General features: G+C 50.0%; 1 protein-coding gene across 1 annotated transcript; it reads left to right on the plus strand.

The window, feature by feature from the left end:
• The first annotated feature begins 21,720 nt into the window (after positions 1–21,720).
• On the plus strand, positions 21,721–22,749 carry GPR55 (G protein-coupled receptor 55). The gene has a single exon (XM_067739824.1). It carries the CDS (start codon positions 21,724–21,726, stop codon positions 22,747–22,749), a length of 1,026 nt encoding a protein of 341 aa, XP_067595925.1. The 5' UTR covers positions 21,721–21,723.
• The last annotated feature ends 37 nt before the right edge of the window (positions 22,750–22,786 follow it).

Below are 22,786 nucleotides of genomic sequence, written 5' to 3' on the forward strand. Positions count from 1 at the left end.
GAATGACCTGCCATCTTGTCTTCTGCTCAGGACTCTCGGTAAGGAAGGATTAGGAAACATGGACTGTGGCCTTGGGGAGGGAGAGGAGGTCATGAGCCAGCTATGAAGTAATGGAGCTGCAGAGGATGTGTGGTGGTTCAGGGCTGTGCCTGTCTGGGAGTGCATAGCTGAGTGAGTGTGTGAGTATGGGTAGTTCTCTGACTTTAGATCTCTTTACACATTATTTGTGTGATTTGACACGTACCTGTGTCTTTAGGTGTGAGTGAGTCTGTGTGTGTGTCTGTGGGAGTATAAGCACGTGTGGGTGTCCTTGGGTGTGTGTGTGCACGTGTGCGTGTGTGTGTTTGTGCCTCTGTCTACGTGTATCTTTGGATGAGTTTGTGTGTGAGTGTGTGTGTTTCTAGGTTAGGGCATGTCTCTGGGTGTATATTTGTTTGTGTGGACATGTCTACATACCTGTGTGTCTCTGGGTGGGTGTGTACAGTTCTGGTTGTGAGCCTGTGAAGGTCTGAGGAAAGATGGCGACACACAGCACAATTATTCTGGACCCTGGGGCAGATTAATTGGGCAAACCCCCTCTATGGCAAGGTGGTCTGTTACTCCTTTGAGGCCCCACCAGGAGTCGGTTCAGAAAGAAAGAATTCCTGATGGAGAAAATGAACAGACGTGTGGAATCCCGTCGTCTTTCACTGCCTGGGCCCCTTGTCCAGACTAGAGGCTGGGCTGGGCCGGGGGTGGCCGCTGGGCCCAAGACCACACACTCTAGTTCCTGAGACTGGTCTGCTTCGTGTAACCTGAAGCCCCTTGTCTGATATGTTCCAGACGTTCCCACATGCTGGCAGCAAACACAGCCCGAGGTAACACAGCCCCTTTGTCTGACCGTGGCACCGGGAGCCTCTTCTTGGAAATGTGGTCACTGTGGTGTTGAAACCAGGGTGCCTGCCAGCCGTGTCTGAGGGAGAGAGGAAAATACTCACGCCACCCCCAGGTGTTTGCTCTGAGGCCCAGTGACTCTGCATGAAGGACCCTGTGTGTGCTCATGTGTCCAGGTTGGAGGAACCCATGTGCATCTCGGGAGCCAAAGAGGATCAGGGCGTCCCAGGCACAGTCAGTGGAAGAAAAGACCCTGGGCCAAAGCCCAACAGACGATGTCCTTCCCCGGGAGATGGACTCAGGGAAAGGAACCCTCAGATTGGTGAGAGGGGCCAGTCCCCAAAGCTCCCTCACTGACCTGCTGTGGCAGCTCATCCACTCAAAGGCCAGTGTCCCAGGAACCCCCAGAGCCCTGGGCCACCAGGACAGTTGGCCACCCGAGCCCCCAGGTAGCAAACTAGTGTCTCCTGGGGGGAAACTGCCTCTTGCCCAAGAAGTGACTCAGGCCCCTGACGGTGGGGTGTAGGGCCCAGGGACCGGCGCGAATCTGAGGGTTTTGCTCACCACCCTTGGACCGGCCAAGGCTGGATTTTCCCGCTGCGTCCAGCCGTGTGCTCTTCCCTGGCACCAAGAGCTCAGGGTGGAGGCTTTCAGTAGAGATTTGCGCTGTTAACAGCCATTGGTCACCTCACATTTGGCTTCCAGACTTAACCTCCCTGAGGTCCTGGGGCAGAAAGAGCCAACAGATCCAGGGGATTGAGTGTGTGGCTGGGGACCCATAAATGTTCAATTCAAGCACATTCCATTGCCGCTGCAGAGAGAGGGGCAGAGAGGTCCTGGCCCTCGTGCAAACTGAGGTCGTGTGATTGCAGAACCAGAGCTGGGTTGGAAGCCGCCAGGTTCTGTGGTATGAGGAGGGCCTAAGTCAGCCTTTTGTGTTAAGGGTGCAAAGGAGAAACAGCAGGGCAGGGAGGGGGCCCCCAAACAGCATGAGTTTGAGGGCCGGTGCCCCATGGAGACAATCGAGCTGTTAGCTCCCAAAGGGAGCTTTTATAAGGTGGACAAGGAAAGCACCTGGCCCCAGGGGACAATCTGAGCAGCCAAAGTGTGTGGGGGTGAGAAGGGCTGACCTCTGGGGTGGCTGTAGGTGTGACCTCAGAAACCTAAGTCAGGGACTTCTGAAGCCAAGCTCTGGTAAGGAGGGGCTTGCCCCCCACTGCCCCCTTCCTGCAGGCTTTTGTGCCCCAATACCTTAGAGCCTGGCATCACCCCTCCTCCTGCTGCCATAGCCTCCCCTACTCAGGCCTCCTTTGCTCTGCCAAAGGGACCCCCAGGAGCCAGCACCTGGTTTGGAGCATGGGGTACGTACCAGCCACCAGGCGCAGTTGCTCCTCCTGAATGAGGCTGTCTGTGCCTGGCCACCTGGAAAGGAAGGACCCTGCAGGGAAAGATGCCCTGCGTCCATCAAGTCCAGACACCCCTTTCCAATGATGGCTTGGAGAGCCTGGAGGGACCCCAGAGTGGACACAGAGGAGCGTGTTACCCCCTGTGGCCTGATCCCAAGGAGGGGCAGCCACCAGGTGACACAGGTCAGACCCCCAGATGGATGGATGAGAACTGGCTGTAGGGATGGGGGCTTCCTGGAGCACTGGCGGGCCCACCAGGCTCTCCCTGAGCCCAGGAGGTGCCCAACTCACGAAGCTCCAAGAGGCCCAGGGGCCTGCTGGCAGGGGCACCAGGCTTCTGGGATGGTTTGCACGATGGCCCAAAGGAGGAGAGATGACGAGAGGAGGTAACTGGGTGGGAAAGATGTAGGGACAGGTGAGCAGGTTGCCCAGATGGCTGGAGGCCAGAGGGGGGCCAGAAGAGGGATTCAGGACAAAGGAGGAGTGAGGAGCAGGGAGGGAGGCCAGGCAGCAAGGGAAGAGGGCGGGGAGAGGGGGACTGGCGGGGGGAGGGGGACTGGCGGGGGAGGGGGAGCAGGGGACTCCAGGGGATCAGTGGAGGCAGTGGGCCTTGCAGGCTCCAAAGTTAGGAGAGGGCCTGCTGCTGAGAGCTGGGAGCCTGGCTGGGTGAGGGGGAGAAGGAGGGCCAGGCCGAGGGCCGAGAGCAGGGGCCTGCAGCAGGCAGGAGTAGAGGGGAGCAGGTAAGGGGGAAGAGGCAAGGGAAGGCGCAGGGGAAGGCGACGGGCTGGGGACAGCCGAATAACATTAGGGCTGCTTTTTCTTCATTGTTTCCAATGAACAAGGTGAGAGTCTGACCCTGGACTTCTGTCTGCCTCTGTTTCCCCAGACCTTAGGATCAGATAATTCTAGACAGAGAAGAGAGTAAGAGAGTAAGATGAGAGTAAGATGACCGTAGGCCGTGCTTGCAGCACAGCTGCGCCCATAGTAGAGATGAGGAAACCGAGGCCTGGAAGGAGACCATCAGAGGCAGTGTTTGGACTCGAACAAAGTGTGCTTTTTTTTCTTGCCGGAGGCTGGGAAGTGATGGGATCAGGGAATGGGATGAGGAGTCCTGGACCAGGATGGAGGGTGGGCCTAAGCAAGAGATCCAGGCTGCAGATGCATCTGGGCTGGAAGACGTGGACCTGGAGACCTTCGGCCCCACGTGGAGACTGTCCTTGTGATTAACACTGTCTTGAGTTCAGAACTTTGAGAATGTTGTTTAATCCGAGGCCTCTGTGCTTTCATCTTATAAATATTCATACCCATGTTCTTTTCATTTAGAAGAGGTGCAGATCCAATTATTTTAATGAACACTGAAAACTTTTCCTTCCGTAATAGCTTTCCCTTCGTATAACACTATGTGTGTTAGGTAACAGAAGTTAATGTTCCTTTACAGAAATCTCTGTAAAGATCATATCATACATAAATTAAGGTTTCTGGTCACCTTAGATTATAGAACAGGTATCCATCCAATTTGTAGTTGTCTACCTTCAAAACCAATAAGCAGGGAATGAAGTTTTGTTCTTGTAACATCCCCTAACATTTTTCTATGCCCTACGGACACCCCTCATAAACAGCGGTGACAACTTGATGGGGCAGGTTCCCCGCGGAGACAGGTGAGGTGGGCTAGAGTTGGGAGGTGAGTTTCTCTAAGCAACAGAAACACTTTGCGGAAGTTGGTTGGGTGCAGACCATGCCGTTGTGAGGACGAGGGGTCTGAGGTTCATGCTCGATGAGCCAGGTTTTCTCTGTGACGTTGGAGGCAAAGGCATCCGTGGATGGTGGGGGTCCTGGGGAGGGCTGAAGGAGATATGGGAGAGGCTGGGGTGGGTCTGATCTCGCACCAGGAAGGGGTGCTGGTGCTCCAAGACCACTGTTTTGATTGGCTCCCTTTGCCTCTTGGAGTGTTTTCCGCTGGCTCAGTGGCCTGGGGGTGGAGTGCAGCAGGGGTGGGGACTGACCCGGGCTGGGGATGAACTGGGCAGTGGAGAGGCAGGGGGTGCAGCGGGTGGAGGGAGGGCTCGAGGGAGAGGGGAGCTTTCAGGGGTTGTGGGGTTGGGGGCGCCCAGGGGCAGGAGGCGTGAAGAGGAGTAGGTCACACTGTGAGAGCAGCACGTGGAAATTAAAAGGCGGTGAGGGTAGCAGTTACCTTGGGGCCTCTGGAGTCAGGCAGGTGTGGTTTGCGCTGCAGCTCAGCTTCTTAATAACTGGGTCATCTTGGGTGCGCTGTTAAACCTCTCGTGTCTCTGTTTCCGCACCCATGAATTGGAGGTGCTCACGGGCCCTGCCTCGTGGGGCTTTGCGAGGATGCCGTGAGGTGGTGCAGGTGTGCACTGAGCGCCAGGCCCAGCAGGTACAAACCTGGACTCGCGGCTTGATGACCAGGTCCAGCTGTGCTCCTGGCGCACACGTGGGCCCGTGACTCGACCTTGCTGCACCTCAGTCTCCTCGTCTGTAAATGAGGCTAATGATAGGATACGCCTCACGGTTTGTTTGGAGAATGAACCGATTTTATTTATAAGGGCGTAGCCCCCGGACTGACCCTCGGGACTGCCTGTGTAAACGTGGACGATGCCGTCCTGGCATTGCTGAGGTCTCCTGGGGTGGGGGGGTGTCCAGGGATGGGGACTGAGCTTCGAGCGGGGAGTGACTGGGAAGATACTTGATGACAATAAAGAGCAGACGTGGAAGCACCACAGCTGCCGGCAACAGGCTCTGGGGACAAAGCGTTTTTGAATGAAAATAGGAGGGTCGGCTTCACTCTTACAGGGACCTGTCAGGCCCTCGGTATTGGAGAAGATTTTTGAATCCTCCAACTCAGGATTAAAAATTTTTTTAATCAAAATAAATTCAAAGATTTCCAGGAAGGAAATGAACACCATGCTGACTCCAGCTGTAGAGGGGTGAAGATGTATTCGTTATTAAGCACTGCAAGACAATTCATGGGAACAAAAGGACATACCATTATACCCCAACTGACAATTTTCATGCAGCAAAGATAAAAATGTGTGTCAGTGGGGGAGGGTTGGGAAAGAATGAAGTGAGGAGAAAACACTCACAAAAAAAATAAGTAGGACAGATATTTAGTAACTAAAGCATGAAAGAGATTGTTACACTCCCATTGGACACGTGGGCTAAGGACAGAGTGCACTTTATGCAACAGGAAATATGAAGAGTAGAATATTCCAAAAGGGTCCACCATTCCCCCACTCCATCATGTCCCCGGGAAACATAGAGTGTAACTGGGAGCTGTGACCTCCGGCAGGTGTCATGGAGCCCCGGAGGCCAGAGGTGAGAAGCCCCCAGGGCCCCGGCAGGAGGGGGACTGGGGCCCTGGATGCCAAGCTGGAGGCGGAAAGGCCAGGAAGCTCCCTCCATGGCTCAGCCCAGGACGCTCTCCCCCTTGAGGGCCAGACCCCCGAGGGGCCTTGGAGAACCTGGACAAGAAAGCCGGGGGTGGTAACTTGAGGCATCTACATTCAGATGCTTCCTCGAAGTGCTGGCCCTGCTTACACATAAATCACAGAACCCTTCCTCCCTTGTGGAGGGGAAGCTTTGGATGCCCATCTTTTCTAGAGCCCTGTGGTCTTTACACCCTTCATGGTGAAGGGCCCCTCTGATGCTGCGGAATTTCGGCGTCTGCCTTGGAGTCCACCTTGTCTGAGTCCTGCACCCTCAGGGGACTCCAGATCACATTAGGGCCAAAAGCAGCAACAGGGAGGACAATTGTGGGGGGCAAGAGCTCTGAAAAAATGGCCAGAGTCATGACAGGAACTGAAGGGAAAGCCCACACCCAGGTATCTGAGCACCCAGAACTTTCTGCCTTAACCTTGCACTACATTTCTAGCGAGAGCCGGAAGGGGCGTGTGGGAGGGGAATGGGTGAATCCTAAAGGGCTGCTGTGCCCTAGTAGGTTCTACTCGCTAGGAAGCGTCTAGACCTCGATGCTGTCAGCTACCCACGTGCCCACTTTCAGGGAGGCTGCATGCTGTCGGTCTCTGTGGGTGCCACTAGGGTTCAGCTGACTTGCCAACAACTAGGGGGCCTGGTGGGGTGGTCCTCAGGGACTTGGTTCAGACCCCCCGGAAAGGGCCTCATTTGTGCTCCAGTGGACTGAGTTAGGCAGGTTAAATGCACAGGCTGGGTTTAGGGACAGATCTGTGGCAGAGCCTGGAGGTGTGGCACTGAGGGTGCCTCCCTGCCTTTCCGTGCTCAGTTTCTCCTGCCCTCCCCTCTCTGTCCAGGCTGCCTCACGTCTGGGACCCCATCCCCTTCTATCAGGAAAGTTTCATTCTCCACGTTGCTGCTTTCCTTTTCTCCTAAGAGACCCTTGAGGCAGACATAACGTCAATGGGGCCGAGGGGTCTCAGCATTGTGAAGTACCAGACACTTGCTGGTGCTCTGAGCCCTGCGGTCATGCCGACTCCTAAAAGCAGTGTTCTGAGGCAGGTCCTGCTGTCTGTCTTGAGCACCACTGCCTGGTGAGGAGTTTGTTGATTGAATGAATGTCTGACCCCCAATTTACAGAAGTTAGGCAACGAGCCAAATTTACAGAGCGGCTGCATGGGAAGCGGTTACTGAGCCCGGCCCGCCTGAGGCTCTCTCCGGAATCAGGCTGCCTCTGATGACAACGACCCTTCCCTCAAACCACCCGACACCCCCTTCCCTTCCTGATTCCTTCCTGTTACTGCTGTTGCCCTCACCCCACACTGACCCTGCCCCCCGAGTGGTTCTGTCCTGTGTCCAATTCTTGAACTGCCCCAGCCCACGGTTGCTGGTCCTGATTTGGCTGGGTGTGAGAAGAAAAGCTCTGGACTATGTCAGAGCATTCTGTTTGATTGGACAGCTTCCTGTATGACATTCTGATCCAGTGCATATGTTCCCTGGGGCCCCTGAGCACCCCTGCCCCTGCTGCTGTCTGGCCAGCCCTCCAGCCCTTCGACTCTGCAGAGAAACCCCCAGATCCCCCCAAACGCCACGCTCCTCCCTCCTCGTGACTGCCCTTGGCTGTCCTCTGTGCCTCTAGAATCCTCCTTCCCCACCTTGTCCCTCCCCCTGTTCCCTGAGTAGCTCCTCTGGGCGGGGTTGGGAGGCATCCTACGTGACTGTGACCCAGCACTTACAGCCGGCAATGCACACCACTCCCCCCCGCCTCCCACCCCCACAGCGGTGGGCAGCTCTGGATGGAGCTGGATGGAGAAGCCGGAGCCATGGGTTGGCCCTGGGCAAGTCCCTGGTCTGCCCCTAACGAGCCAGCGCGCTCTGAGCCTCCCTGAACCACGTTCCCCTGCCAGGGGCCCACTCCCTTGTTGAGGGTCGTTAGCAAATGTCTTCAAGAAAGGGAGGTGGAAGATGACTTGTGTTTGCATTAAAAGGGAGAAAATAAGGACCCACATATGTGTACATGCTTGTATAGAAACTGATAGAAGCTGCAGTCAGCGGCACCCTGAGGGTAGGTGGGTGCTGGGCACAGACGTTTTACTGTATGTTTACGTGTGTATTTGGATCACGTGTTTGCGTTCCAAATTTAAAATAAAAAGCAACAGTAGTAAAACACAGAAATATCCATTAACAACAACAAAAAAAGATAGCCAGAACGGGAGGTGGGTAAGGCTCCCTTTGAGGAGGGCCTGAGCTGTGAGTCCTTCTCTGCGGGCCCCTCGAGGCTGACCCCTTCCCGGAGCTCCCACGCCGCAGGCCCTGGACACCTGCCCATCACCTCCCTGCTGCTTTCCCCACGGGCTCCTGGCCTCCTGCAGCTTCACCCAGGGTGCCCTGGCCTGGCCGCCTCACCTCGGCTTAGATTGGGCCAGGGGCCTGGGGTGGCCTCGCTTGGGGAAGGACTGCCCGCTGCCCCGCCTCGAGCCCAGGCCGGCTTGGGTTCCGTGGCCCAGGGCAGTGAGTGAACTTGGTTCTACCCATAGCACAAGCATGAGTGTGATTGGATCGGAGATGGTGAGAACTTAAAGGGTTCTGTCAAGCTCTTCACCGAATGACGAGGAGCCCGTGCTCTGGAGGGCCAGATGACTTGCCCAGAGACAGAGTTTGCTGGGATAAATTCCCCCGACCCACTTTGGAGAGCTTCTATTCCTGTAGATGCCTGAAAGCCCCGGCCTGCCAGGCCTGTGGAAACGGCCCGCGCCTCAGTCTTTCGTGGGCTCTCCTAGTCCCTCCCGGGCAGGGAGCGGAACCTGCCAGGCTGCCTTTCAGCCCACACTTTTCTGAATGTCTGGAATCTGCACGGGTTCTTGCTGAGAGCCACCTGGGGCCCATGGGTGAGTCTTGGTTCTTCCTGCCCTGGAGCTGGGCCACCCCGGGGAAATCTCTGCTCACAGGGCCCTTGGGAGTGGTGCAGCCCAAGGCTGACCCAAATCCCTGTGGAGGCCAGGCGCAGAGAAGCTAGGGCCAAGGAGCAACATGGCGGGCACGCCCTGCTGACCGTCCCTGAGGACACGCAGGCAGGGGCTGAGGTCTCCTAGGCTGGACCTTCCCAACCCACAAGTCCTGAAATATGAAGGTGTCCAGCACCACCTTCTTTTCTGTGGGCAGTAGTTCTGAATCCTAAACCCCAGAAGCGCTGGAAGCCGTGACAGCCCTTTTCAGATGCTGGCTGTCCCTGTGTGATGCCAAGCTCAGAATGTCTGCTGCGTGAGATGGTTCCTCCTCTTCCAGAGGCTTCTCACACCTCGGCTCAGGCAGTGCCTCTTGGCATTTTTTTTTGGGAAGCTGAGTGAGTGTGCAGACCCTCTGAGAGGGCACAAGAAACTAGAGCCTCTTCCTGGCAACGTGTCCACCACCCCAGGCCGCATTCTAGCTGCACTTAGAGAGGAGGGAATCCCACGGAGCCCCTCTCCTGACCCAGGAGAAGAAGCCCCTTGGCCAGACACGGCTGCTGCGGAGCCGCTTGAAGAGCATCTGGTCCCACCCCCGCATTTCACAGACGAGGAAGCTGAGCCCCAGAGGGAAGTGACTCTCGCCAGAGCAGGCTGGTGACCAAGCTGGGAGGAGAAATGACATCTCACAACTCCATCGGCTGCACTGGACCCCCTACAGGTAATAGCCCCTGGGCCGCTCAGAGAACCCGACACACAGAACCACACACTGACCTTGCTCTCTGGGACTGCGGGCGACTTTCCTGAGGTCAACCGGGCCTTCGGGTCCTGGGCTCTGTCCACACCTGCCGCGATTCGGCGGGCCTTCCCCAGACGGCAGGGGTAGTGGCAGCCCCTGGCAGCCTCCGTGACAGCGGCAGTGGCAGCAGAGGGCTGGTTTGTCCCTGACTGCAGGTGACATTTTCTATGAACCCTCAGCTTCCTCCTGATTTGACTCAGGGTGGCAGCATCTTGCCTGAGTGGGGAAACCTCGCTGTAGGCAGCGCAGGAGTCTTCCCCTTGGGAGCTCGGCTTGCGTGCCACCACCCTGCACTGCCCTGGCTGCCTGCTGCCCTGGAATCTGGCCAGGAAAGCACAAAGAGCCCAAGATTACAAACTCCAGGAATCACCCTGCAGCCCCTGAGTGGGGCGCTCGTGGCAGGCTAGAGCCATGCTTGGGAGTCCAGGCCAGCCACTCGCCAGCTGTGTAACTTCCCTGGCCTCAGTGTACCTCTCTGGGGTATGGGAGCATTAATAGTTTCTTCCTCATGGGGCTCTGGAGAGCAGTAAGTGATGGGCGTGCTTGTTCCCCTTCCCCACCCCAGTTAGCACCCAGCAAGCTTTAGATGCCGTTATGTCTTATAACTAGATTATCCTCGAACCCTCGAAGAGGCTGGGAGGGAAGATACAGCAGCATGGAGAACCCTGAGGAGTCCAGATCTTTCTTAAGAGTGGAGGTGGAGAGTGGGAAGTCAGGAAATGTCTGCAGGACTGGCCTGGGCTGGGCTTTGCGCTCTCGGGGCGGTGGAGCTGGGGCAGAGATGTGCACAGTGCAGCTCAGGGCTCCGTGGAAGGCTTGGTGCTCTCAGGTCTGGCTGGCTGTCTCAGCTCCACGGGGAACGCCTGTCACCCTGGAGCTGCCCCAGACCAGGTCGTTAATTCAGTCCCTCTTTCATTTAATAAGTCCTTTTTTTTTTTTTTTTTTTTGCGGTACGCGGGCCTCTCCCGATGCGGAGCACAGGCTCCTGACGCGCAGGCTCAGCGGCCGTGGCTCACGGGGCCGAGCCGCTCCGCGGCATGTGGGATCCTCCCAGACCGGGGCACGAACCCGCGTCCCCTGCATCGGCAGGCGGACTCTCAACCACTGCACCACCAGGGAAGCCCTAATAAGTCCTTTTTGACGGACTGTTATATCACCTTCCCGGAGTTGCTTGAGGATGACAGGACACTCACCCCAATGGCACGCAGATGCTGTTAACAGCCCCACCCGGCCACAGCAGGGACATCATATCAGATGATACGGTGGATCAGGGAAGTGGACTGGAGGAAGGGATGGGGTTTTTAGGAGGGGAGGTAAGTCTGAGTGTATCAGACTCTGCTGGGCGGTGCCAGGCACTGAAAGGAGTGAGGAAGGGGGTGCTGGGAGTTCCTGGATATACCGGGTCCTCTTGCTGATGATGCCGGTGGGGATGGGGTGAAGGAAAGATGGAGAGACACAGAATGTGAGTTCCAGGGAGGCCCCTCACTACCTGTTTGATCTTGGGTAGACTCTTTAACTTCTGTGAGCCCCACTGTCTTCATCTGTAAAGTGGGCATAATTATAACAGCATCCCAGGAATGTACCAAGTTCTCTCCTTAGAGCACTTAGCACAGAGGGGCCATATCTCAAGTCCCTGAGCTGGCCCCTGCACTCCCCCAGCCTCACTTCACCCCCACCAAGCTCAGGGTACAGCTACAACAAAATTCTGGACTCCCGGAGATTCTGTCTATGTGCCCCATGCCCCCGTGTCCTGTTCTTTCTCAATCGTGCCCCAGAAGCCCAGCTCACACTGCAGTACTAGTAACAGATAACTGCATCCAAGTAAACATTTATATTCTAACTGTGGCATTCACCACTGCGCCCCCAGAGGAGACTGGGATTTCAGGCAAGGAACTTGGTCCTGCGGAATGTTCCTCTTCAAACGACGTCCCTCAGGCTGTACCAGCCCTGCTCAGCCCCAGGCTGGGACTCCCATCTCTGAGTTGGCTCCCACCAGAGTGCTCCCTGAGGATGAGGGATTCGGCAGCACAAGAGAAGCATCTTCTGGGCTTCCCTGGTGGCGCAGTGGTTGGGAGTATGCCTGCCGATGCAGGCGATGTGGGTTCGTGCCCCAGTCCGGGAAGATCCCACATGCCGCAGAGCGGCTGGGCCCGTGAGCCATGGCCGCTGAGCCTGCGTGTCCGGAGCCTGTGCTCTGCAAAGGGAGAGGCCACAAGAGTGAGAGGCCCGCATACCGCAAAAAAAAAAAAAAAAAAAAAAAAAAAAGAGAGAGAAGCATCTTCTTAGCCTGCAAACCACCTAAGGTTGCATTTTTCCCGTTGCTGGTGTTTTCTGGAAAATCCAGGACTTTCCAGGAAGGAAGTCTGGCTTGGTCTGAGCCACAGCTGCGTTTAGATGCCCCCGCTGTACACACACGGGATCAGGGCTGCCCCAAGTGGGATGCTGGGTCCTTGAAGATGTGGGCAGACTGGGCCCTGACAGCTGCAGGAATCACAGCCCAGAATGGGGCCGAGTTGGCAGTAAGAGAGCCCCTTGGTGAGGCCACGGGCTCCAGGACCCCAGGGTTGGGCAGTGCTGTTTGGATGAGAGAACCCAGACAGAGGCCCCACAGCCAGAGAGAGCCAGGAGCAGAACAGGGGCCTCTGGACTCCCAGCCCAGTCCTTTATCCTGTACGAGATGTTTTCTCTCCTTTTCACTAAACATTAGAAAACGATATATTGACAGAATATTCTATTTCAGGGTTTAAAAAGAAAACCTGTCATATACGTGAATTTTCTTGACAACATTCTGAATAAACAGATATTCTGCCTTTGCTTGCATACCTCTGGGGACAGAGAGCTCATTACATGGCCGTTTGGTCTGCTTTCCGACTTCTGGTAGCAAGATAGATCTGCTTTTTACAGCACCTGGAAACCGTTTCTTTTGTGGCCCTGTGGAGTCACACAGTGGAGCTTGTCTTGAGCCTTGGAGACGCTGATATGTCTATTCTTTTATAGATTATGAACAACCCTAGTCCTTCCTTTACATTCCCAGTCCCTCCGCATGTAGCCCCTGCAGACATACAGCCTCTGGTGCCTGGGTGATCAGAGCAGCGCAAGGGCCACTTGTCACAGGTCCGCCACGCTCCTCTTCTAGATTTTCCGAGTGTAGCCGGGGTTCACCTCGTTTCTCACTGTCTTCCTGTTTACGAGACTACTTAGGAATTATTTTCCTTTCAGCGGTGACTGCATCTGTGTTTTATATATAAATATTTGTTCCTTTCCAATATTTCAGTAATGTACTTCTGATTTTATCTTGGACACATTACTTAAGAGACTGCTTAAGAGAATGCATAAAAATGCTTATTCTATATTATTACTATCACGGTGTTGCAGCAAATGCTGTGGTGTCTTATTTGCTGCAGCAAATGGATCTGAGAACAGAAGAGTGGAATTGCCATTGCCTTGGAGTCCTTGGCTGGGCCCAGGAATGGGATGAGTTTGTTGAAAGACACTTGTCCTCTCCCCAAGAGCGTGTATTCCGTTGATTTATGACGTAGTTCTCACTAATCTGCTAGTTCTGCCTTATTTACTGGGCTCTAAACAGCTCTGCCTACTTGATCTGTGATATTCTAAGAGGGGAGCATTAAGGTCTCTACGTACAATTCTATTTCTATTTCTACTTTGTTTTGCATTTCTGCTTGTTCCCATCATGGATTTCTTGGCTATGCTCATTGGAACATAAATTTTACATATTAATTGTTTATTATAACATTTACCTTGTGGGGTTTCTGTGTTACTCTCTCAGTTCTTTTTACTAAAAAAAATTACTTTGTCGTCTTTCCTTCTTTCCTAGCGTTCTGTGTGCCTGGCGGTCGGCAGATTATCTTATCATTTTACTCTATCTATGCCTTTGTGTTTTTTTGTATGTTTCTTGTTGGCACAAGATGATTGAGTTTTAATATTTTATCGGCTTCCCCCTTTGATAAGAAGTATTATAGCTAATATAATTGTTAGGGAGTATTATAATTTTTATTATAATTGTTACATTTGTCTAAACCTCCATGGGGTTGCCCGTCTGCTTTCTATATTGAGACATTGCAGTTTTTTTTCACTTTCAGTGTCTACTGTGAATTTTCTCTTCCTTTGTCCCTTTAAAATAGACAAGGCAATTTAACCTAAATACCCACGTTAGAAAATAGTTAAATTTTAATGTCTACATTTGTTTCTACGAATAGCTCTCTGAACTTTGTGTTTAAACGTCTTCCCTCCCCTTCACCCACTCTCTGGCGCTCAATGTTCATCTGGCATTTTGAGCCTCTTTCATATTCTTCTTTCCTCCTTATGCACAATTTTCATGATGTGATGGCTGACCTGCGGACTGAGGAAACTTTGCTTTTTATCGGGTATCGGGCTCTTGTGGCTGTTCTCCGGTCGCTTAGGCGGCACCAGCTTCCTCACTTGTCCAATTCTCTGTCACTTCAGGCTTTGTTCCCAAGTCCCTCTGACACTCCATGTTGAAATCTTTGACCTGGCAAGATTTATGCCTCATCAACTGAGCATCTGTTAGTTCAATGCATTCCTTTAAATTCTGTGTAAACCTCCCTTCCGCTCCCACCTTGCCTCAAGCACACACCCAGATGTTGCTTCTTTTAAGGGAAAGTCAAAAGCTGTTCTTATTTTTCTTCTTTTTTCCCCAGCATTTAATGCATTAAACAATTTTTCAATTGTTTTCATATTATCATTAGAAAAATACACACACACACGAAAGAGTGAGATAAAGATAAAAGATTTAAAAATCACCCCCCATCTAACTGTTAGAATGCAACGAACGTTTGGCATTTGGAAACTTTTTCTAGGTTTTATTCCCTCTGCGTGGGTTTTTTAAATCATATTTGAAATCATTCTGAATGTATAATTCTGTAGTTTGTGGGTTTCTTATTTAATGTAGTCAGTATAAACATAACACAGGCAGACAAAAATTTTCCATTGAGTAGAGATTTACCATAGTGAAATTAAGCTCTTGTTGACATTTAAATGCGTGCGTGTATTTTTTGCTATCAGAAAAAAATATTAAAGTGAACATATTTCTGTACACATTTTTTCCTTCTTTTGCATAATTTACTTAAGGTAAATTTTTAGAATCTCTGAATGAAAGACTAATAAGATTTCTAGGGCTTGTAATATAAGTTATCAACGTCCCAAGGTTGGGTACTTTTGTGTATACTCACCAGTATATTGGTGACTGTTTCACGGAACCCTTGACAGCTTCTTTGATTATATAAGCAAAAATTTTATTTCTTAGTAAATCTTATGGGAATTATTTGTGTCCTTTGCCTGTTTATCTATTGTGGGTCTTGATATTACACATTTTTTAATATTCTTCATAGAGAAAGAACATCATTTAACCTATTTGTTGTACTTCCTTTCCTCCAGTATATTATCTGATATTAAACTTTTTTTTTTAATTAATTTATTTATTTTTGGCTGTGTTGAGTCTTCGTTTCTGTGCGTGGGCTTTCTCTAGTTGTGGCGAACGGGGGCCACTCTTCATCACGGTGCGCGGGCTTCTCACTGTCGCGGCCTCTCTTGTTGCGGAGCGCAAGCTCCAGACACGCAGGCTCAGTAGTTGTGGCTCACGGGTCTAGTTGCTCCGCGGCACGTGGGATCCTCCCAGACCAGGGCTCGAACCCGCGTCCCCTGCATTGGCAGGCAGATTCTCAACCACTGCGCCACCAGGGAAGCCCTGTTAAACTTTTTTAACAAAAATAAATTTCCTAATTTTGTGCAGTCAAACCTGTCCTGTCTGTTTTCTGATTCTTTTGCTTTTCAGCCATTCTAAGTTGACAAAGAGCTTTTCTTTCCCTCCACTGGCTTTTATAAATTGACCACTAATTTTTCATCTAGTTTTTCTATGGTTTGATTTTTTTGAAATTTAATTTATTAATGAATTTGGAATTTCTTTCGCTACTTGGTGTGAGATGAGGATCTAAAAGTTGTTTTTACCCCCGAATTGTTCACTGATAGTCTCAACATCATTTACTGACTAAGATTTCCATTTGCATTCTTGATTCAGGGGAATACCTCATTTCTTCTTCTGGGTTCTGTTAATTGTCTAGCACATTATTTGGAACTTCTGGGTGTTGACAAGTGTCCAATTTCAACAAGAATGCCTCTTTTTTTTTTTAACCATTAAATGTAAAGTTGGCTATTAAAGTGAACAGGTTACTCTTTATCAGGTGTTGTAAGAAGCATCCTATTCCTTCATTTAAATGACTTTTGTGGAAAAACTATCATACAATGAGATGGCTTTTCGTTTTTGCCGTGATGACGTAACGCACAGTATCAACAAATTTCCTGACATTGAAAAGGCCTTACATTTCTATGGTAAATCTGACTTGGTAAAACGATGATTTATAATTTTAATACACTGAGTTCTATTTGGTAATATTGTAACTCAGATGTTTGCATCTATATTCATACATGCATTTGAGCAATTGTTTTTCTCTTTTGTGCTACATTTGTCAAGTTTTGGTATTTGGGTAAATTAGTTTCATAACAGAAATTCATTATTATTATCTTATGTTCTGAAATTGTTTACAGAGTATGAGAATCATCTGGACCTTGAAATTTAAAATATGCTAGAGCCAAACAAAATTATGTTAGAAACTGTTTATTCTGTGATAACATTCTCAGTTTCATTCATGGTTGTTGATCTAATCAATACTACTTGTGTTAACTCGTATTAATTGTAGTAAATTATGTTTTGCCCCTAAATTTTCAACTACTTCAAGGTTTTCAAATGGATTAGCACACAAGTAGTAAGGTCATTTCTTCTCATTTTTTCTCTCTTCTCTATCTAAGCTTACATTGCCTTCTTATTTATATTACAATACTGCTTCGGTTTTATGTTTTGGTTTTTTGGCCGCTGGGCATGTGGGATCTTAGCTCCCCGACCAGGGATTGAACCTGCACCCTCTGCATTGGAAAGTGAAGTCTTAACCACTGGACCACCAGGGAAGTCCTCAGTTTCTGCTTTTCTTTTAATGGAAGGTTTTGTTTTTGCTAGGCAGGTAATTCATCTTGACAACTGTTATTGGATACCTGAGAAAAATGTGGATTGCCTATTTATTTAAAATCAAATCTAAGAGCTATTAATTAAATTATATTCATTATACTATTTATATAATTATATATTCTAATTTATACTTTGCCAACTCGATCTGTTCAAATCTATAGTGTATTAAAATCTGACACTACCATACCTTTGCCAATGGCTCTTGAATTTTAACAATCGTACTTTATGTACTTTTATACAACAACCTTCAGTGCACAAGATTCCTATATTTGCCTTTAAGATCTTTCTTTCATTAACATAAAATAAACTTTTTAATCCTGATATGTAGCTTAACTGTTAGTTCTACAGTGCTAGGTATGGATGTTGCCACTCTGACTTTCCTTTTGCTGATATTTGTCCTCTATCTCATCAGGTCTTTTACTTTGAATATTTCTCTGTCATTACGTAAGTGTGTCCTTTATAAGCAACAAAGAGTCGAATTTTATTTTGTAATTGAACTGAAAATGTTGGTTAATTTAAATATTTTGAAATTTTCATATTTATTGCTGTGATTTCTATGCTTAGGTACTTTTTCCCATCCTATTTACTTCTTTGCTATTTTGTCTGATTTCTTTGTTTCCTTTTACCTTTTTTAGTGATTTTGAGGATAAGCATCCTGTTTGTAAGAGTCAGTGGTTACTTGAAGGTTTAAAAAAATCGTACAGGGCTTCCCTGGTGGCGCAGTGGTTGAGAGTCCGCCTGCCAATGCAGGGGACACGGGTTCGTGCCCCGGTCCAGGAAGATCCCACATGCCGCGGAGTGGCTGGGCCCGTGAGCCATGGCCGCTGAGCCTGCGCATCCGGAGCCTGTGCTCTGCAACGGGAGAGGCCACAACAGTGAGAGGCCCGCGTACCGCAAAAAAAAAAAATCGTACGCTTTCTGTAAAATTCACATTTAAAAAAACAGAACAATGACTTTCTTTTATAAAGTGTATTCTTCATTTTTTTAAAATAAATTTATTTATTTATTTTTGGCTGCTTTGGGCCTTCGTTGCTGCACGCAGGCTTTCTCTTATTGTGGCGAGCAGGGGTTACCCCTTGCTGCGGTGCACGAGCCTCTCATTGTGGCGGCTTCTCTCGTTGCAAAGCCCGGGCTCTACGCTCGCGGGCTTAGTAGTTGTGGCATGCAGGCTCAGTAGCTGTGGCTCGCGGGCTCCAGAGCGCAAGCTCTGTAGTTGTGGTGCACGGGCTTAGTTGCTCTGCAGCATGTGGGATCTTCCCGGCCCAGGGCTCGAACCTGCATCCCCTGCATTGGCAGGCGGATTCCTAACCACTGCGCCACCAGGGAAGCCCCAGAACAATCACTTTTAATTTCCTTTTACGGAGCGTTTGCTCTGCCTGTGTTCCAGTACTCTCCACCACCCCTGCCTCCTTCAACCCAAGAACATCTTCCTTCTTTGTTAATTTATCTGAGGTATTACAGCTTGTCTGTTTTTAAAGACATGGATGATCTCTTTTACTGTTTTTTCTTTTAAATCTTTAACTATATTCATCATAGCTCCATTCTCTTTCCAGTCTCCTGCTTTTAATGCTCAGCTCCAAGCTTTCCCACCTAGATGTTTGCATCCTTTATGGTTAGTATCTCTTGGAGATCTGAAGTTTTGCCTCCTGGAGGCAGTTTTCTCCTGGAAGCCACACATACCTGAGTGTGGCTGTCTATGATCTTCACACCTGAACAGCCACCCAATTGGGCATGGAATTCGTGTTGCTCAAATTTTCTCCCTCAAAACTTTTCTGGTATTAATTATTTTTTCAGAGAGGTTTCCAGGAGACTGGGTTGGTTTGTTCACAGATGTTTGTAAGGTTCTGTATTAATGACATTTAAAGGTATAAGTGGGACATCTGGGAGTGGTTTTCTTTCCAAAAATTTTGCGTGAAACGTGGCTCCTCTAACCCAAGTTCTCATCTTCTCTGTTGTTCATTTCGGTGCAGCCCCACCTCTCAGGCACCAGCTGCTGGTGGTTAACAAAGGTCCTCTCAGGCCCTTCACGTCTATTCGCAGACCTGATTTGCTTGACCCATGACCTTTCCCCATTCATTCTATTTCCTTCCTAGTATGAGGCTGGGAACAGGGCCCTGGTGACTGACAGCCCAGCTGGGGCCATGCTCTAGCTAACGCCTGGGCTCCATGGAAGCACTGGTCCTGGGAGATTCCTGCTACACATGGAACTTCTCCAAGGGGCAACTTGTGCTTAGGGACCCTCCGTCGACCTGGCCCATCATTCTCAGAGCTGCACTGTGGTCTGAGGGCTCTCCCTGTCCACTCCTATCCCTTTCCCTTTATCCTTCACAGGCCTTTCCCCTAGTAAATCTGTCAAGTGTCTAATATTGTCTAAGCTTCTGCTTCGCAGCCTCCCACCCACCCACCTTACAGTGCGATCAGTTGATTGCAGTGGGTCCCTGAGTCGACCGGAACAGGAGCTATTGACAGCCCCAGGCAACGGATCAAGGGTGGGGAGGTTGCTGGCTCCTACTACCAAGTAGATTGGTTTTTACTGGCAGCCCATCTTTGAGAAAAAAATGAGTATTTTATCTCTTGCTGCAGCCTGAAGCCTTTTTATCTTATTCCAGTGAAGTTCCTGATCTTTTTATAAAAAGATTGTTTAAAAGATGGTTTCCTTGAACTTTCAGAGGGAATTCAGAGGATTTATTTTTGGAGTTTCTGCGCACTCTACCATTAGCTGGAAGTATTTTTTTCAACCTAATTTCTTTTTGCTAGTCCACAGAGCGCTTTTCTAGCTTCAAAAATTACCGTTTGAAAAGCTCCCATTTGAAATCATTCAGGGGACTTCCCTGGTGGTCCAGTGGTTAAGACTCCTCACTCCCATTGCAGGGGGCCTGGGTTCGATCCCTGGTCAGGGAACTAGATCCCACATGCCACAACTAAGAGCCCGCCGCAACTAAGACCCGGCACAGCCAAGTAAATAAATAAATAAATATTTTTAAAAAATGAAGTAATTCAGCAATTCAAATGTGGCCTTTAGGATCGTCCTGTTGAAGGACACTGATAGCGGAGTTTTGTCTCTTTTCCACAAAAACACCTGGTACAATCAATTCAGACAAACCCCAGCGTCCTAGAATGGATGCTTTCCGTCAGGCCATTTTCCTCTGTTTTGCATCGGTTTGTTCAATTCAGCCGTGTTGTGGGCTTGAGTTTGGGTTTATCTCTGAGCATCACTGATTTTTTTCTTGGCCACTTCAGTTCTAATCTTTGAATCATCAGCGATGTGCACTGGGTTCACCCATGGAGTCTGCCTGAGCATGACCCAGCCAAAAACAGATGCCCAAGTTCCTTTTTTTTGCAGTCTTGTCGAATCTCTTTAAGCACAAGCTTGTATTTGTTCTTATATTTGCGGTTCTTGGTTTTCTGCTGTTTCTGATGTTGAAGGTGACTTCTCTGAGCCAAATGAGTCTTCCTCTTTGGTGCTGCAACACCTTTCAGTTGGATCGGATTGGGTTCTTGCCTGTTCTCACCACTTTTCTTTTTTTTTTTTTTTTTGTGGTACGTGGGCCTCTCACTGTCGTGGCCTCTCCCGTTGCGGAGCACAGGCTCCGGACGCACAGGCTCAGCGGCCATGGCTCACGGGCCCAGCCGCTCCGCAGGGGCACGAACCCGCGTCCCCTGCATCGGCAGGCGGACTCTCAACCACTGCGCTACCAGGGAAGCCCCTTCTCACCATTTTTGAAATTTATCTTGTCGGTTCCAAACTATTCTAGCTATTTTTTGAGATACTCTTGTTTGGATAGTTCGGCATATTTTGTTGGGAGGGGGCAGCCTGCCAGCTTGCAGTTAATTTATTCCAGGCATCCTAGTGTCGGGGCAGGTGCACCTGGGGCGTATGCTGCACACCTTCAGGAGGTGCCGTTCTCACAGGCCACAGGAGTCTGGAGCTTTGGATACGAGCAAATACATTTTCCTAGATGTCTCATGACATAAACCTATAAGAAAAGTTAGCACATAGGAAAATGTAGAATTTTTGGAAAGCCACCAAATCAAATAATGTATATTACATATTTACTATATATAGTGCTCAATGGATGAGAGATAAATGTGCTTTTTTGTTTTGTTTTTTGCTAGCAGTTAGAGGGGGTTTTGGAGTGGCATTCTCTATAGGGTCTTAAAAGTACTCAGCTCCTTCCTTCCCAAGGGCTTGTGACTTCCCTGTCTCTGCTGGCTTCCAGCTTCCATCTGCAGCCACAGCTGCAGCCTTGATCGTCTTGTCCCTGAGGCCGGCTCTAATTTTCTACCTGTCCAAAGGCCTTTCTTTGCCTTGAGGAGACCTCAAGCCCTTACTTCATTCCCTCTGGGAATGTTCTTTCTTCCATGTTTCTCCAATTTCTGTCTGGTTTTCTCCTCGGAGAACAAGAGGCTTTAACAGCTTCAGACTTTATCCTCCCAACTCCAAATCCCAAAGAAAAAGCCCCAACCCCCTTCCTAGAAACCCAAGCAAGAGTTTCATTGCTTTTCATCGCCTCTGGGTCTATTGTTCATCCCTGGACCTATAAATGGACCAATGACAGTGTCCAGGGGAATGTGATGCACCGATTGCCACCAGCCCTACATGCGGGGGTGGGGTGAGCTCTGTCCAACCTTCGGGGTGGGGGTGGGGTGGAGCAGAGGGGCAACACATAAAGCGGAGCTGGGTCCTGAAAACAGCATTTGAAGCTGTACGATCTGCAGCTCAAGTCAGCCCTGCCCTAGTTTTCATGTTTCCAGTTCTGTGAAATTCACTCTTTGATGAAACCAGTTCATCAAAGGTCCATGAAACCAGGGTCAGGGCTTATGTTGTTGTTACTACTTTCAACAGAAAGACTTCTGATTGGAAAAAAAGGGACAGTTGCTTGTGCACAATTCTGTTTTTATTAAAGATAAAGGCACACACATGTGTGTGTGTGTACAGAAAGAGTCTGGAATTATATATATACTTTATATATATATATATACCCATACATATATATATACACACATATACGTAAAGTAACGGTGGTTCTATCTGGGCCACAGATTTCGAGGTAATTTTTCTTCCTGTGTTTTCTGATCGTTATTCAAAGAGCATAGATTGCTGTGTGAGAAAGGGGTCATGTTTATGATTCTTGACCAAGTCGTGAGAATCCATCAGTTCTAGAGGGTAAGAGGAACTTCATCTCATCTACCGTTGACGTTGTAGGAAGGAACATGAGCCAGCTAAACCAGAGTGAGAACTGCTCCTTCCATGACGTGGAGGTGCTGATGAAAACCGTGCAGCTGGCTGTCCACACCCCTACCTTCCTCCTCGGTCTGCTCCTCAATCTGCTCGCCATCCGAGGCTTCAGCTCCTTCCTGAAGAAGAGGTGGCCCTGCTACGCTGCCACCTCCATCTACATGATCAACCTGGCGGTCTTCGACCTGCTGCTGGTGTTCTCTCTCCCATTCAAGATGGCCCTGTCTCACGTGAAGGCTCCCCTTCTTCCCCTCTGTACCCTAGTGGAGTGCCTCTACTTCATCAGCATGTATGGGAGCATCTTCACGATCTGCTACATCAGCCTGGACAGATTCTTGGCCATCCGGTACCCGCTCCTGGTCAGCCACCTCCGGTCCCCCAGGAAGACCTTTGGGATCTGCTTCACCATCTGGGTCCTGGTGTGGGTGGGGAGCACCCCTATCTATAGCTTCCATGGGAAAGTGGAAAACTACACGTGCTTCCACAACATGTCTGACGGCACCTGGAGCGCCAAGGTCTTCTTCCCTCTTGAGGTCTTCGGCTTCCTTCTTCCCATGAGCATCATGGGTTTCTGCTCCTCCAGGAGCATTTGCATTCTGGTCGCCCGTCGGGACCACACCCAGGACTGGGTCCAGCAGAAGGCCTGTATCTGGACCATCGCGGCCAGTCTGGCTGTCTTTGTGGTCTCCTTTCTCCCAGTCCACCTGAGTTTCCTCTTGCAGTTCCTGGTGAGGAATGGCTTTATCGTGGAGTGCAGAGCCAAGCAGAACATCATCTTGTTCCTGCAATTGTCCATGTGTTTCTCCAATATCAACTGCTGCCTGGATGTTTTCTGCTACTACTTTGTCATCAAAGAATTCCGCATGGACCTGATGGCCCACCAGCCTTCCAGGGTCCAGCTGGTCCTCCAGAATACCATGACCACCATGGCTAAGGGAAGAAAGCTGAGCTTGGAGGAAGGAAACCTCAGTCTGAATTCCATAGCAGATACCTCTTCCTAGGGCTCTGATATGGGGGGCTGACACATGGCACATTTAC

The sequence above is a fragment of the Pseudorca crassidens genome, chromosome 6, assembly GCF_039906515.1.
Source record: "Pseudorca crassidens isolate mPseCra1 chromosome 6, mPseCra1.hap1, whole genome shotgun sequence".
In the NCBI taxonomy this organism is placed as follows: domain Eukaryota; kingdom Metazoa; phylum Chordata; class Mammalia; order Artiodactyla; family Delphinidae; genus Pseudorca; species Pseudorca crassidens.